Source organism: Falco peregrinus, chromosome 1, assembly GCF_023634155.1.
Source record: "Falco peregrinus isolate bFalPer1 chromosome 1, bFalPer1.pri, whole genome shotgun sequence".
Lineage (NCBI taxonomy): Eukaryota > Metazoa > Chordata > Aves > Falconiformes > Falconidae > Falco > Falco peregrinus.
In genome coordinates this window covers 111,670,534-111,683,007 of record NC_073721.1, presented here as the reverse complement: position 1 = coordinate 111,683,007, position 12,474 = coordinate 111,670,534, and the positions used below count along the sequence as shown (strand labels likewise).

At 36.3% G+C, this 12,474-nt stretch overlaps 1 protein-coding gene across 2 annotated transcripts in view; it reads right to left on the bottom strand.

Annotated features, from left to right (window-relative positions):
* Positions 1 to 488: 488 nt before the first annotated feature.
* ADAM10 (ADAM metallopeptidase domain 10) overlaps positions 489 to 12,474 on the bottom strand; it is a 51,328-nt gene continuing 39,342 nt past the window's right edge. For both annotated transcript variants that reach the window (XM_055808221.1, XM_055808231.1), the window contains exons 9-16: positions 11,274 to 11,437; positions 9,519 to 9,702; positions 8,419 to 8,569; positions 5,853 to 6,036; positions 4,602 to 4,710; positions 4,075 to 4,295; positions 3,228 to 3,354; positions 489 to 2,781 (exon numbers count right to left, since the gene is read on the bottom strand). In XM_055808221.1, coding sequence (XP_055664196.1) covers positions 2,687 to 2,781; positions 3,228 to 3,354; positions 4,075 to 4,295; positions 4,602 to 4,710; positions 5,853 to 6,036; positions 8,419 to 8,569; positions 9,519 to 9,702; positions 11,274 to 11,437 — 1,235 coding nt within the window. In that variant the 3' untranslated portion in view covers positions 489 to 2,686. The remainder of the gene's footprint in view (positions 2,782 to 3,227; positions 3,355 to 4,074; positions 4,296 to 4,601; positions 4,711 to 5,852; positions 6,037 to 8,418; positions 8,570 to 9,518; positions 9,703 to 11,273; positions 11,438 to 12,474) is intronic.

Below are 12,474 nucleotides of genomic sequence, written 5' to 3'. Positions count from 1 at the left end.
ACAGAAACACACAGACCCAGCTCAGCAGTTTTAAAAGCCCCTGCAAAAAGCAAGATTTGCTCCTTCTACGAGTCATACCCACCAGCCGTGCATGCAGAGTACTGTCTGTTCGTTCCAGTACTCTTCTTCCAAAGTTCATTTATTTCAGAAGGCATCGAGCAGTAGCTATGCAGTCTGAACACCCCACCAGCAACTAGTTTCCATTATGAAGATAAGCACCAAGAAAGCTTTGTTCCTGTGATCATACAAGTAATTTAAAGGTAATTTTAGGGCTTTTCCTTGAAAAGGTTAAACAAAAACATTTGCTCTCACATTTAACTGGATGATGACATTAAAATTGGGAGGTGCACTTTGACAGAGTAAGGACAGCACGATTCGTTTTTGGCATGACAGCCCCTTTCCAGCAAAGGCCAAGAATTAAGCAGAAGTAGAATCTGTGTATTCCACTTTGTTTTCAGGGTTCAAAAAGTAAATGGGTCTTCAGAAGATTATTTCATCAAGTCTATTTATTAATGCATTTCAAGTTTCAAAAAAACCTTACATATCTTTGCACAATACTTTATTTTTTGCATTTTTAGTAAAAATTTCCAAAGTGAACAAAAAAAGATACTGTATAAAACACAGTGGACATGAAATCGACAGTAGTATTCCGTTTCATTGTCTTGAACTTTCTTTCCATTTTACCACATCTTGACTTGCAGTGGAGAGTTCAGTGCACATTTCTGTTTTCAGAAGACATTTAACTTAGACTCAAAATAAAATAGGGCAGCATTGGTCTGCCAAAATCCTACCACAGGATAACATTACAGGCAAAAAATTTACATGTTCCAAAGTCTACCACACTCAAGAAGTTACTAAGAACTCTTGCTGAATAAAAGTCACCATTTTAGAAATGCAAACCCACTTCCAATCTTTGCACAGTCTTAAAACAAATGTATTTAAAATGACTTAAAAGCAACTACATACACTTCTAACTAGTTAAGATCATTTAGAATTATTTATATAGTCTATTGGACTTGGGGTTTCATGTACAAAATTTGTCTCTAAACCATGTACAAAAAGCTGTATTTTGAAAAAGTTACCACATACTGTACAAGTTTACAAGGAAGAGATCCCATTATATTCTGTAACATTTTTGGCCTTGCTGGCTTGCGTCACATTATGAGAATGATTGTGTAAACCTTATACTCTTAAAAAACAAAAACAAAAAACAAAAAAACCCAAAACCCAAACAAAGGAAGCCTGTCCAACCCTTAGTAAATTTTCTCCTAAGCAAAGCCAGGAAAATTATAGCCATTTGCATCTCTAATTAGCTTGGTGCTTTTGGAAAACAAGCAATAAATATGTCACAAGCTTAAACATTTTGTAATGCCCCCTTTCATCTCCTGCATAGCAGTAAGCACCTTAAGACATCTTTTGTTTCCTCTTTCAAAATCGCCAATTATTTACATTCGTAATAAAAAACTTTGGAATGGGACATTGTGCTGTTGAATTTTGCTACTGGTATAAAACGTGGGAAAACCGGTAGTCCTAACTACAATTTAAACTCTGCCACAGTAGCTGGGCAAATCACCCTACTTTAGTGGTTATCAATCAACAGTATCTCACTCAATCAACAGTATCATGCTGAAAAGTTATCCAAATATCTGATAAATTAAACAGAACATAAAAAACCCTACAGCTTTTCTTTCTTTCCACATCCCTCTGAACACAAACTTAATTATCATACTGTAAGAATATCTGAACAGCCTGAATAAACTGGTTGCAATTTTTAGAACAAGTTGAGTAACAGGCAGAATCTTCTAATAAAGCATGGAAATATTTCATCTAACTATTCATTAATTAACTGAATAATCAGACAAATTAAAAACATTTAAGCAGAGCTACAAGAAATTAGACACTTATATAAAACACTTTTGAAACATTCTGGCATTTGCAAAGTTCGCAGAACACCTGTTATATCTCTAAAAGACCATTCAATCTTGTATGCTATGTCTTAGCAGCTGTTTGATAAAGATGAAATGAGTGCTTGAAAGAACTTTGATCATGATAAAAAAGTTTGATTTGATTCAAAATTGCTGTGTAAAGCATCACAGGATCCTTGACCATTACACACCATCATCCTCTGTTATCCTGAGTATGTCAATTAAACAGTAATTTCTTCATTAATAGCGGAAAAGTTTTATAATACAAAGAAACATCCATATTGCAATTCTCTTGTTTACAATTGCACACAAGTACGGGTGTACGTTAGAAATACATGTCTGCATATAACAATGTATATACATTGACAAGTAATGTCTCCAATGCTGAGGTGGTCTAGCTTCCTAGCCTTGTCTGGCAGTTGAAAAATATATTTTTTTTTTTCAATTCTTGAGTAAAAGTTTTACTACAGCCATATTTGCCTGCAAGTGAAGAAAATGCAGCAATGAAGAGCACAGAAGGGGGAAAGTATCATGATACTCCTGCCACTAAATTAAAAATATGCAAGAAAAACACTTTTCTTCTTTTTGAGCTGGAAGATTAGCTCATTAAAAATTAACCATTTCCACTTGTATTGAGGGCATATAATGCTTTTGTTTCTCTTCGATTTTTGAGAGTTAGATCGGGGACTATGACTTAAGTTTTCTTTGGAGTGAGTTTTCCCATTGTAGGCACTAGGAAGAACCAAGGCAAAAAGCTGCAGTCAACGTCTCATATGTCCCATCTGATAACTCTCTCGGGGCCTTTGCCGCTGTGGTGGCTGAGTGGTTTGTGGTGGTCTCCTCCTTTTTAAAGTGCCTGTTTCAAAGAAAGGTACAAATTATTAAAATGGATTTTTTTTAAAATGATTTCCAGAAGAGTTGCCCTGGCCATGCAAACTAAATATACCTATTTTTCTGAAAGGCTTTATTTAGACCTGCAAGGTCTGCGTGGAGTATTTATTTACAGAATACATTTTATTATCTCAACAGTAGTTCCTTAAACAGGCTGCTTCTTACAAAATGCAGCATGAAATAGGAAATATGAGGAACTCTTGACTTCGAAGTCTTCAAAGCTTTCTTTTGATGTGCACATTATGTTATAGGAAAATAAGAGTTACATTTTTATGAATTGTTCCACTGGCACAAATTCCATTTGTAGTTTCACAGTGCCAGACCAAGAACTGTAAGTTGGGACACCTGAAATTTCCCATTCAGAACAAAATCGTTGCGGATAACATAAATTTAATTGCTTGGTGTACTCACCTGGAAGTGGTTTATGAGGAGGCAACTTTGGATTACTGCTTGGAGTATGAACACTGCATATCTTAATGAAACCAGCCATTAACATGATCAAAGCAATTCCCATAAGCAACACTGCCCACCAATAAGCCTAAAAACAAAAGAAAGTATTTCTGGGGGGCTGGCACCCATGTACAAGGGACAGGGGTCATTGAATGCGACTTTCCTTTGCCTTTTAAGACATCAAAAAGCTGTTCTGAAACATCACTTAAAGACCATAACATTTTAAAAGAAAAATGTCCCCAAAGTTCTTACAGAAAAACACGCTAATACTGCAAATTCATTCTATTATCAGAAGGGCATTTCACAGAAGATGCACTACAACAGAGCTATATAAGCCTAAAACAATCAACAGCCTACACAAAATTGACTATGCAGCTCTATAATGGTGCTTCGTTGTAGCTCTCCTCCCAGTCTATGATTAGGAAAGTGTCATCTAGTGCAATAAAAATAAGCAATGCCAGAGATCGATATATTTAGTTCCTTAAAAGAAGCCAGAACATGCAAATATGAAGGGTTAAAGCAGGTAAACTTGTTAAGTCAAAAACATGACCACCCAAACAGACAGTGGACTGAACAGAGATATAACAAAATATTTACTTAGGTTTTTGTTACTTATTTGTTTCCATTCCCTTCCATCTGTCAAAACTTACTTGCTGCACTCAGATGCTTATAGAAAAACTAGTAAAACAAGGTCTGATTGTGCTTTAAAGAATGCTGAAGTGCTGTATATATAGAGCAACACGTACCAACTGTGAATACTGATTAACAAGAAAAATTTATATTAGACTGGTAAGGAAAAAATACTTACCACAATCCATTCTGCAATATTTTCATATAGTTCTGGATTAAAAATGGCTTTCTTTAATCTAGCTAGAGGGCCATCAGCATCTACCAGCCGGCACCTCATAAACACATCACAGTAGCCTTTGAAATCATTACAAGGAGATCCAGGTTGCAAAGTAATAGTTTTGCGACCGAAGTGTTTCTCCCACTGGTTAGAGCCTGTACTTGCACAAGTAGCTGGGTCCACTGAAAAGGAAAATTGTTTGAAAAAAACAAATTAGATTAACCAAACTGTTATTGTATTAGAATATCTGTGCATGAATCCCTTGGTGCTCAATTCTTGAAAATGCTTTTGAAAAAATTTCAAGTTTCTACTTATATGTATAAAACCAAAATATTGTTCATTTCCTATAAAACATAATGCCTCTATCTGAAACTAATTATGTACAAAATTGCAGTATGCTCTCAAGAAAAAATAAAACATAAACACCATGAGGAGATTCCTTAGATGCCCACTGCTGTATTTATGCTTCCAATTCAGACAAACCTTACTTTTTCTCATGCAGCAGACGTGACACAGTTCTCTGTCGTCCTTGCCATCTGAACTAGCACATGTGCATTCCTCCAAGCCATACTTCTCACAGATAGAGCCAGCACATTGCTGTTTGAGACAAGAGCACAAGAACACAAACATCAATTTAACTTTTAAGCACGCTGACGTTAGGAAAGATTAATTTTTAAATAGCTGAAAGCACAATCATCAGTCTAAAGATGCTTATCAATGAAAATAATAGCTTGAATTTCTTCTGAAGTTTGTAAAACAAAATTTATTACACTTACTCAGTTGCAGTGTTTAGGCTTATTTGATCCTTTCTTTAAATGGTAATTTACACAGTTATATTTTTTAACACTGTATTTTCTTTTAGGGCCTCAGAGTACCCTGCAGAACACTCACAGCACTGCAATTCACACTGAAACATGATTACTCAAAACTGTGGTTAGCAAGATAAATCAAAAGCATGTCTCCAAAAATATTTTCTCTCAGAAAATAGTAATAAAAATTTATGGCAGGAAAGATTCTAATTCCACTGTGGAAGGACTCCTCAAATTAAGAAAAAAAAATAAAAAAAAAATCACTGCACTTATGTCATTTAAAAATTAAGGAACTATATAAAGACAATTCTTCTATCTTTTTTCCATATTTAAAATGACTGAATTAGCTGAAAATTTTTTGAGTAGTATCATTTAATTCAAAACCTGGACTGTGGAAAACAGACTTACAGCAGCACAAGTTACATCTCTAAGAGGATGACTTCTGCTTGTTTTTGCTTCCAAGTAAACACAGATTAACTTATAAGAGACTTCCCATCAATATTTCAAAGCAACTACCATGGACTCTTTAACCCAGGAAACTAATGGCAGTTCAGGGTAATTCTATATGCTGGCATATCTGTCCTGCATGCACATGGGTGGAAGAACTGTGTATTTTCATTAAACTAGATTACATGGATTGACAGCATATCTAATTTTCTAAGGCAATAATATTACTTGTTGAAGACTGAAGAAAAATGAAAAGATGGAACTAGGAAATAAAACACTTTAATAGTCTCGATTTCTACCCCAAAAAAATTTAAATGGAACTTTCTCAAACTGTAAAGCTATCTTGATATGTTACCTGCTTACTATTTGATGTAGCTTCACAGTTCTTTTGATTGAAACCAATAAATCAAGCTTTTTTCTTTTTTGAAATAATAAAACCAAACCAAAAACAACTGCGGTTGCATATGACTGAATAAACCATACCCCATTTATGCAAACTTGTGTGTGCCTGTTGCAGTCTGTGAAGTTTGGTTTAGGCTCAGAAGCTGGACAGAGAGCACTGACACCATTACACATTCCTTCTCGTGCACAGTCAGAATCATTTCGACACTTATCAGTCTTCAGTTTGAAATTACACTGTGCAGTACAGCAGGGGCCTTGACTAGGGCTAGAAATAAAGAGAACACATGGATGTAAAGAAAAAGCATGAATAAATCCAAGAACTATTTATCCTGAAACCTACTCAAACACTTCACATTTCTGCTAAGTAAAATGTCAATTGAAAATAATTTCTTCCTGTCCATTAAGGTAACAAAAGGTTACTGCACTGAATATGGATTTCTTAGTCACTGTACTAGCCAATTAAACTCTTTGCATTATATTAGAAAAACAGTACAAGCAACATTTTAAATTAAAACATACAGCAAATAACAGCATTTCAAAGTTTGTACATGCAAATCATTCAATTAGCAAGCTGGTAAAATTAATTCAGGAACAACTGATTAGTTTGATAGTCTCAACAAAAAAAAAAATGTAGTAAGTCAGTCAAGCTTTATACCACCGTAAGGAATTTTTTGTTTGTTTTCTGTTTTTTTTTTTTTTTTTTTTTTTTTTAAACTTTCTGCAGCCATACTACTCACATTGTTTAAATAAAAAAGAAAAGGGAAGGAGACATGTCAGCTCTTATGTCGGAGATCACAGTCAGCATACAAACTAATTTTGGGGGAAAAAAAAGTTTGCCAAAGCAGCTTCACCAGCTCCCCCAAAACGCTTGGGCTCCTTTCTGTCCCAGACATCAAAGCATTTGAGCCCCTTACACTGGCGAAACAGCAGGGAACAATCATTTCCTTCTCCTGAAGCTGTGTTTGAGTACGTATGCCACTACAAGCTGCAGAAGAGCGAGGGTTATGAAACACACGTTAACGACTTGATTAAAGCTAAGCCTCCTGAGTTCTCAACTCAAATTATTCTGTACCTCAATATTCACAGTGTGTTGACTGGCATTCAGCAGGCACCAGAAGATAGCAAAGACCTTCTGCGGGTCAGGATCTCTCTATTTTAAAACTACTGCATGCCTAGAAAAATTACTCTTGACATCACACATGTAGAAGACATGTAAAGCAGCTAGGTAGGTACCATAGTTTTCCTAAAATGTGTTTTACATGATCCATTCTTGCATTTGGATTTGGTTTACATGTCTTTGGAAACCTCTTTGTACAGCAAAATTTTCAATCTTAACAAAACTGGAAAAAGAGGAATTCTAAATCAAAAATGATGGAGTAATTCCTATCTAAGACTGCTCCCAGCAGGGCATAAAGCGAGACTACAGTCAGCTGAGCAGGAGGGAGCAAGAAAGAAGGTGGCGGTGGCACCTGGTGTACTCAGAAGGGAACAGCTGCTCACCATTGCTGCCATGTAAAGCAAAATGCCAGAAACCAATAATAAGAGGTATTAACCAATAAAAAGATGAATGTAAAGCCTTTATTTTAGTAGAAAAATTAAGAAAATTTGCAAGAGGGAGGGAACCACACGTGCGGAATTATTACAACTATGAATTCACAGGAGATGGACTTTCTACCATGTCTACACTGTCAAATACATTTTAACAGTAGATGCTACTTTTATTTCCACTCCCAGGATGACAGAGATCATTCTTAAGGCAGGAAAATCTAATTACAACAAAATTGTGTACATTGTATTAAAAAGTTGAGCTGGTTTAGACTTAAAAATAATAGTAATTCTCTCCATCTTTGGCTAAGAGTCTAACCGGACACTAAATTTATGTGTCTCTCTTAAGAGGAAAAAAGCTCATGCCTTCCACGTGAAAAAAAATCCAAAAGTTTTCAGATGAAGTAGAAATTTAACATGTGTCTTAAGTCACAGAACTACAAGATAGAAGTTGACTTACTTCACTGTAAGTCTTATGATCTTTAAAAGTTCCTCTTATAAATCACTGTGTACACAATGCTGCCAAGATACAAGGTGACTTAAAAACCAGTTTAATTTATAAAACAAGCATTTTTTATAAAAAAAATAGTAAATCAATCCTCTGTATCCTTCAGTCGTCTTCCAGTTAGGCAATGCTGTAGAAATGGCCCTAGGATAGGATCCAATTTCATAATACTCTCCATTATCCTTTGGGCAATTAATACTCTCCTGTACCTGCTGTAAAAACAGTATCCTAGACGTGTTTTTCTGACTCATACAGTTTTTGCAAGAATTATACACAACATGTTTCTGATAGACAACAGAATTTCAACACAGAGTTGTCTGCATTGAGTATTATGATAAGTCAGCATTGATACAAGCCAGTGCCATTAGGCTTTTTGAAAAGCTAGAGAACAGTCATCTAGGAGAAAAGCGAGCTACAATTAGCACCAAGAATTGCATAGCATAATGGTGAGTGACAAGTTCATAAGCACAATGTAAGTCATATTTAAGAAAGTAAATGCTTTAAGAATAATGCAAGTAAAATAGATTCTAAAATAGCAATTATAGCTACCAATAAATCCCGAAAATTAAAGTGTACTGTAACAAACATGCACAATACCTGCAGTGTTTGCCTGGTTTTAACTTGCATTTTTTATCTTCTGACTGGTTTGCATCATAACAGCATTCATCTTTACACTGGTCACTGTATCCACAATCACACTGTTCTCCTTGTTCAACCAGTCCATTACCACAGATGGGTTGACCAGACTCTAAAAATGCCAGTATATTTATGTACAAAGCAGTACAAAGAATATGCAAATAGACTCACAAACGTTAACATTGATTTGCAACAGCATCCAGCTAATTGTGACTGAAAATGCCTGGTCAAGATGGACTTCAGACTAGGGCGCAAAGCAGCTTGCATCGTTTGCTTGCCACCCAACTTAGTCACTCCTGCAACTCATAGGATTCTCAGCCTCTGAGTAAAAGATTTCTGCTGATAACAGGGGGAGTTTCTTGTGTGGATAAGAAATAGACGGTGATAAGAGGAAGTTTTCTGTTAAGCCTTCAAAGCAGCAGCAACCTTTCTTGCACTCCTTCCCCTTTAATAGAGTCTGAGGACCTTAAGGCAAAAGCTGATGGTGCTGGGGTGAATGAACCACTACTTACTCCAAAACCCAAACCTACTCACTGCACTACCTCAGAAAACTTGTGAGAGTCCACACACCACAGACTCCAGGAAGATTCCTGCAATTATTTTTTTTGTTGTTGTTACTGTTTAAACAGAACTTCCAGTATTTTAATTTGTGCTCCTTACCTCTTGTCCTTTCACTGGGCGTGACTGCAAACAGTCTGATCCTGTTTTCTTTACTCCCTCCCACCAGGCATTTATAACCCAGGGGAGGCAACCCCCCAACATTCTGTTCTCCAGCCTAAACAGTCTCAGCTCCCACAGCCTCTCCTCATGTGTCAGATGCTCCAATCCCTTAATCATCTTTGCGGCCCTTTGCTGGACTCACTCCAGTATGTCCATGTCTTTACTGTACTGGGGAGCCCAGAACTTAATGACAGTACTCCAGTTCTCAAATTCAGTTCTTTACTTACAGAATTCTTCCAGTAAATTAAAACAAAAAACAAGTAAAAGACTAAACCACATTTCTAATTAAGCAGAACAGTAATAGCTTTGCCATTCTTCTTTTGGGATGACTAAATACATACCAACAAAACAATTATTTCTTTTCTTCTCAAGAACTTGGCTGATATTTCGAATGCTACAGATAGAGAACTTGTTGTTGTTAAGTTTGTCCCCAGATGTAGCTCTTGCATACATGATATAATTGCCATTTTCTTTCTGTCCCAAGTTCTTGGACTCTCCTGGAGTGCACTCCATTCCAGAATCGTGCTGCAAAACAAATATTTAAAAACTATTTCTATTTCTATCAAGACAGCTGCTCTAATTTCTTTCTGTCTTTTTACACATCTGCAAAAGTAACCTGGTTTGATAACCTTGACACAGTGAGAATAAAAGGTTCATAGAGAAACCCCACTATCTTATACTAAAGTTTCTTAAAATAGAAAACAAAGGTTTGGTTTGGGTTTTGTTGGTTGGTTGGTTGTTTATGTTTTTCTCCAGAAACAGTAGCAAGTATCTAATTTCTTCAGTTTTAGCTTATTTGCATTCATGGTAATGTATAGCGCAAGTGCATGTCCTGGAACGAATACCAACTCAAAAAAGTCGCCATCTCCTGAAAAGAGTGGCTTTATGAACACAAAAGGATATTAAGTATTCTGTGGAATAAAAGCAGAAAGTAACTGAAACAGCAGTCCATTCTGCTTGCTTCTTTTGAGGGAAGTTTTGTTTGTCAGCCAGTGACTAGATCTACACAGTATCAGCACAAGGAATGAAATGCATTACGTATTGGCATTCTAGCAATTAGCGAACTGACAACATACTAAGCTGTTACATGTAAGAGGAATTCCAGTGCTGTTCTGATGCATTCAACTTTCCAGAAATACAACCTATGTCTCCAAAAGAAGTAGTTAAATTTAAAAATTTTCAACATAGTTGCGAGAACTGCATCATTTATTACAGTTTGAAAAAAACAAACGCATGAGTAACATTAAAAGACCCATCTTCCAGGCTGATGCAAAATATGTTTCACTCAGTGCGACTGTTTTTCCAGTTTTATGTGCTTGTATTTTCAGTTATGCTTGGAAGGCTTGTTCCCACTCAGAGCAGTGGTATTAGGGATTTTTTTCAAGTCGCATGAAAAAAGGATTCATATGTGAACATCTGTTTTAGAAGAACTCATGACTCCTGTCATTTTACTTCCAAGAATAGGAAGCCTATATACTTAAGTTCAAAAAAAAAAAAATCCAAACCAGAAAACTTTGTTCTCATCTCCAGCAAAACCAAAAGGCTCAAGCTTTCAGCTTGCCACAAACAAATCATATCCCTAAATGACCGGGAGACAAATTCTGCTTCAAAATAACTGTTCTTGGTATCTTAATCCTCCCCATAATTTTCTTCGGTAAACTTTAAGTATAAATAATTGAACTCTAGAAGCAGCCATTTCTATCTTCACTTGTTGAATAAAGCTTCATCTTAACCAAATTTGCATTGATTGCATTCTCCTCTCTAGGATAAACTAAAATACATTTATAAAGTATGTGTGACCCTAGTCTTCAATAAAACACAGGGAAGTTTTTAGAGAAAGCTAATGTAGACCCTTTATAAGAAATTGAACTAGTAAGAAATACACCATTCACAAAATCCACTGTTGCACCAGTGTTGTCAAATACTCGTTAAAGGGGCTTAGTTCATCAATCTGGTTTTCATTTATATACAATGTGCATGCACATATGCACATGCAGTCACAGTCATATTTTCCTCGTTCATAAAGAGTAAAAACTCCATTTGCAAATCACGCAAAACAGTTGGAAGTGAGTTAGCAGATCAATAGTAATACTCACAGGTGAACCAAAGTTATGCCCAACTTCATGAGCAAAAGTAATGTGAGAAACCTTGGGAGGAACATGAGAGCCATAGTTCTGAACAGTGATGATTCCGGTGTTCAGAGACTTCTTCTTACCATCAGAATACAGTTTGCTCTTTTCACATATTCCACCAGAGCTCCCTGCATTTAGATAAAAGTACAACAGATCATCACTGAAGAAAAGCAGTACTGTGTTACTTCTCTAGTGACATTTAGAACAAGAAACAGCTTGCCTCCTCAGTGGATAAGTTCTTTTGTGTAATTAATATTAACACAACTTTTAAAGTAGATTAGATTTATCCACACTAATGCTCTCAGCACTGAATGGATACACTCACACAAGAAGTTAGCTGTTTTAGAAAGAGCTGTTTCGGGCTTTCACTGCACAGACAGGCCCTGAGTTCATCACACCTGTAGTACAAGACTAGCACGGTGCAACATCCAATACAGGCAGCCTCAATCTACATCCCAAGTGGACTTCACCAAGTTAAAAAAAACCAACAGTAAAATCACAGGAGATCCTCTCTCACAGTAAGAGCATTTACATAAAATGTCCAAGCTAAGCTATACATCCTTGTCAGCAAAAGTGACTCATTTTTCCACTGTGCAAACTAAAGCTGAAAATGCTTCTGATGTGTGGGTTAATCAGACCCTGTTTAGAAGGCCATCACACTTCTCTTCCGAAAGTCTTGAAACTGTGACTTTAGCGTCACTGAATTTTTCTGTAAGTCGAGTTTGTACTGAGGCATTATCAATGTTGTAAAGTTCAGCTATTCTATTGCTAACATAAATGGTGTCTAAAACACCCTCTAAAGAAGTTGCCTTCCTTTCTGAAGTAAAAGACCATTTTAGTGAAATATCCTATGCCAGTATGTGTGTTTAGGATTAAAATCTCTTGATTTTTCTCAATTAAATTCAGTTTCGGAAGCAGTGTTTACGGAATGCCCGTTCCAATTCATCCAGTGCTTGCTCAGTCTACACACTGGACTTGTGATCACAGACCCAGTTTCCCATTTACACAGGCCAGCTGTGTGTCCTGCACTCACTACAGTGAGTCCACACAGGTCCCTCTCCTCTAACATACTTGCTACACTCATGGGTCCACTGATCTGTTCTCTGAACACTGTACTAATACTTATTTAAGCATTTTAAGCTCCTGAAATTGAAGTCTGACAGAC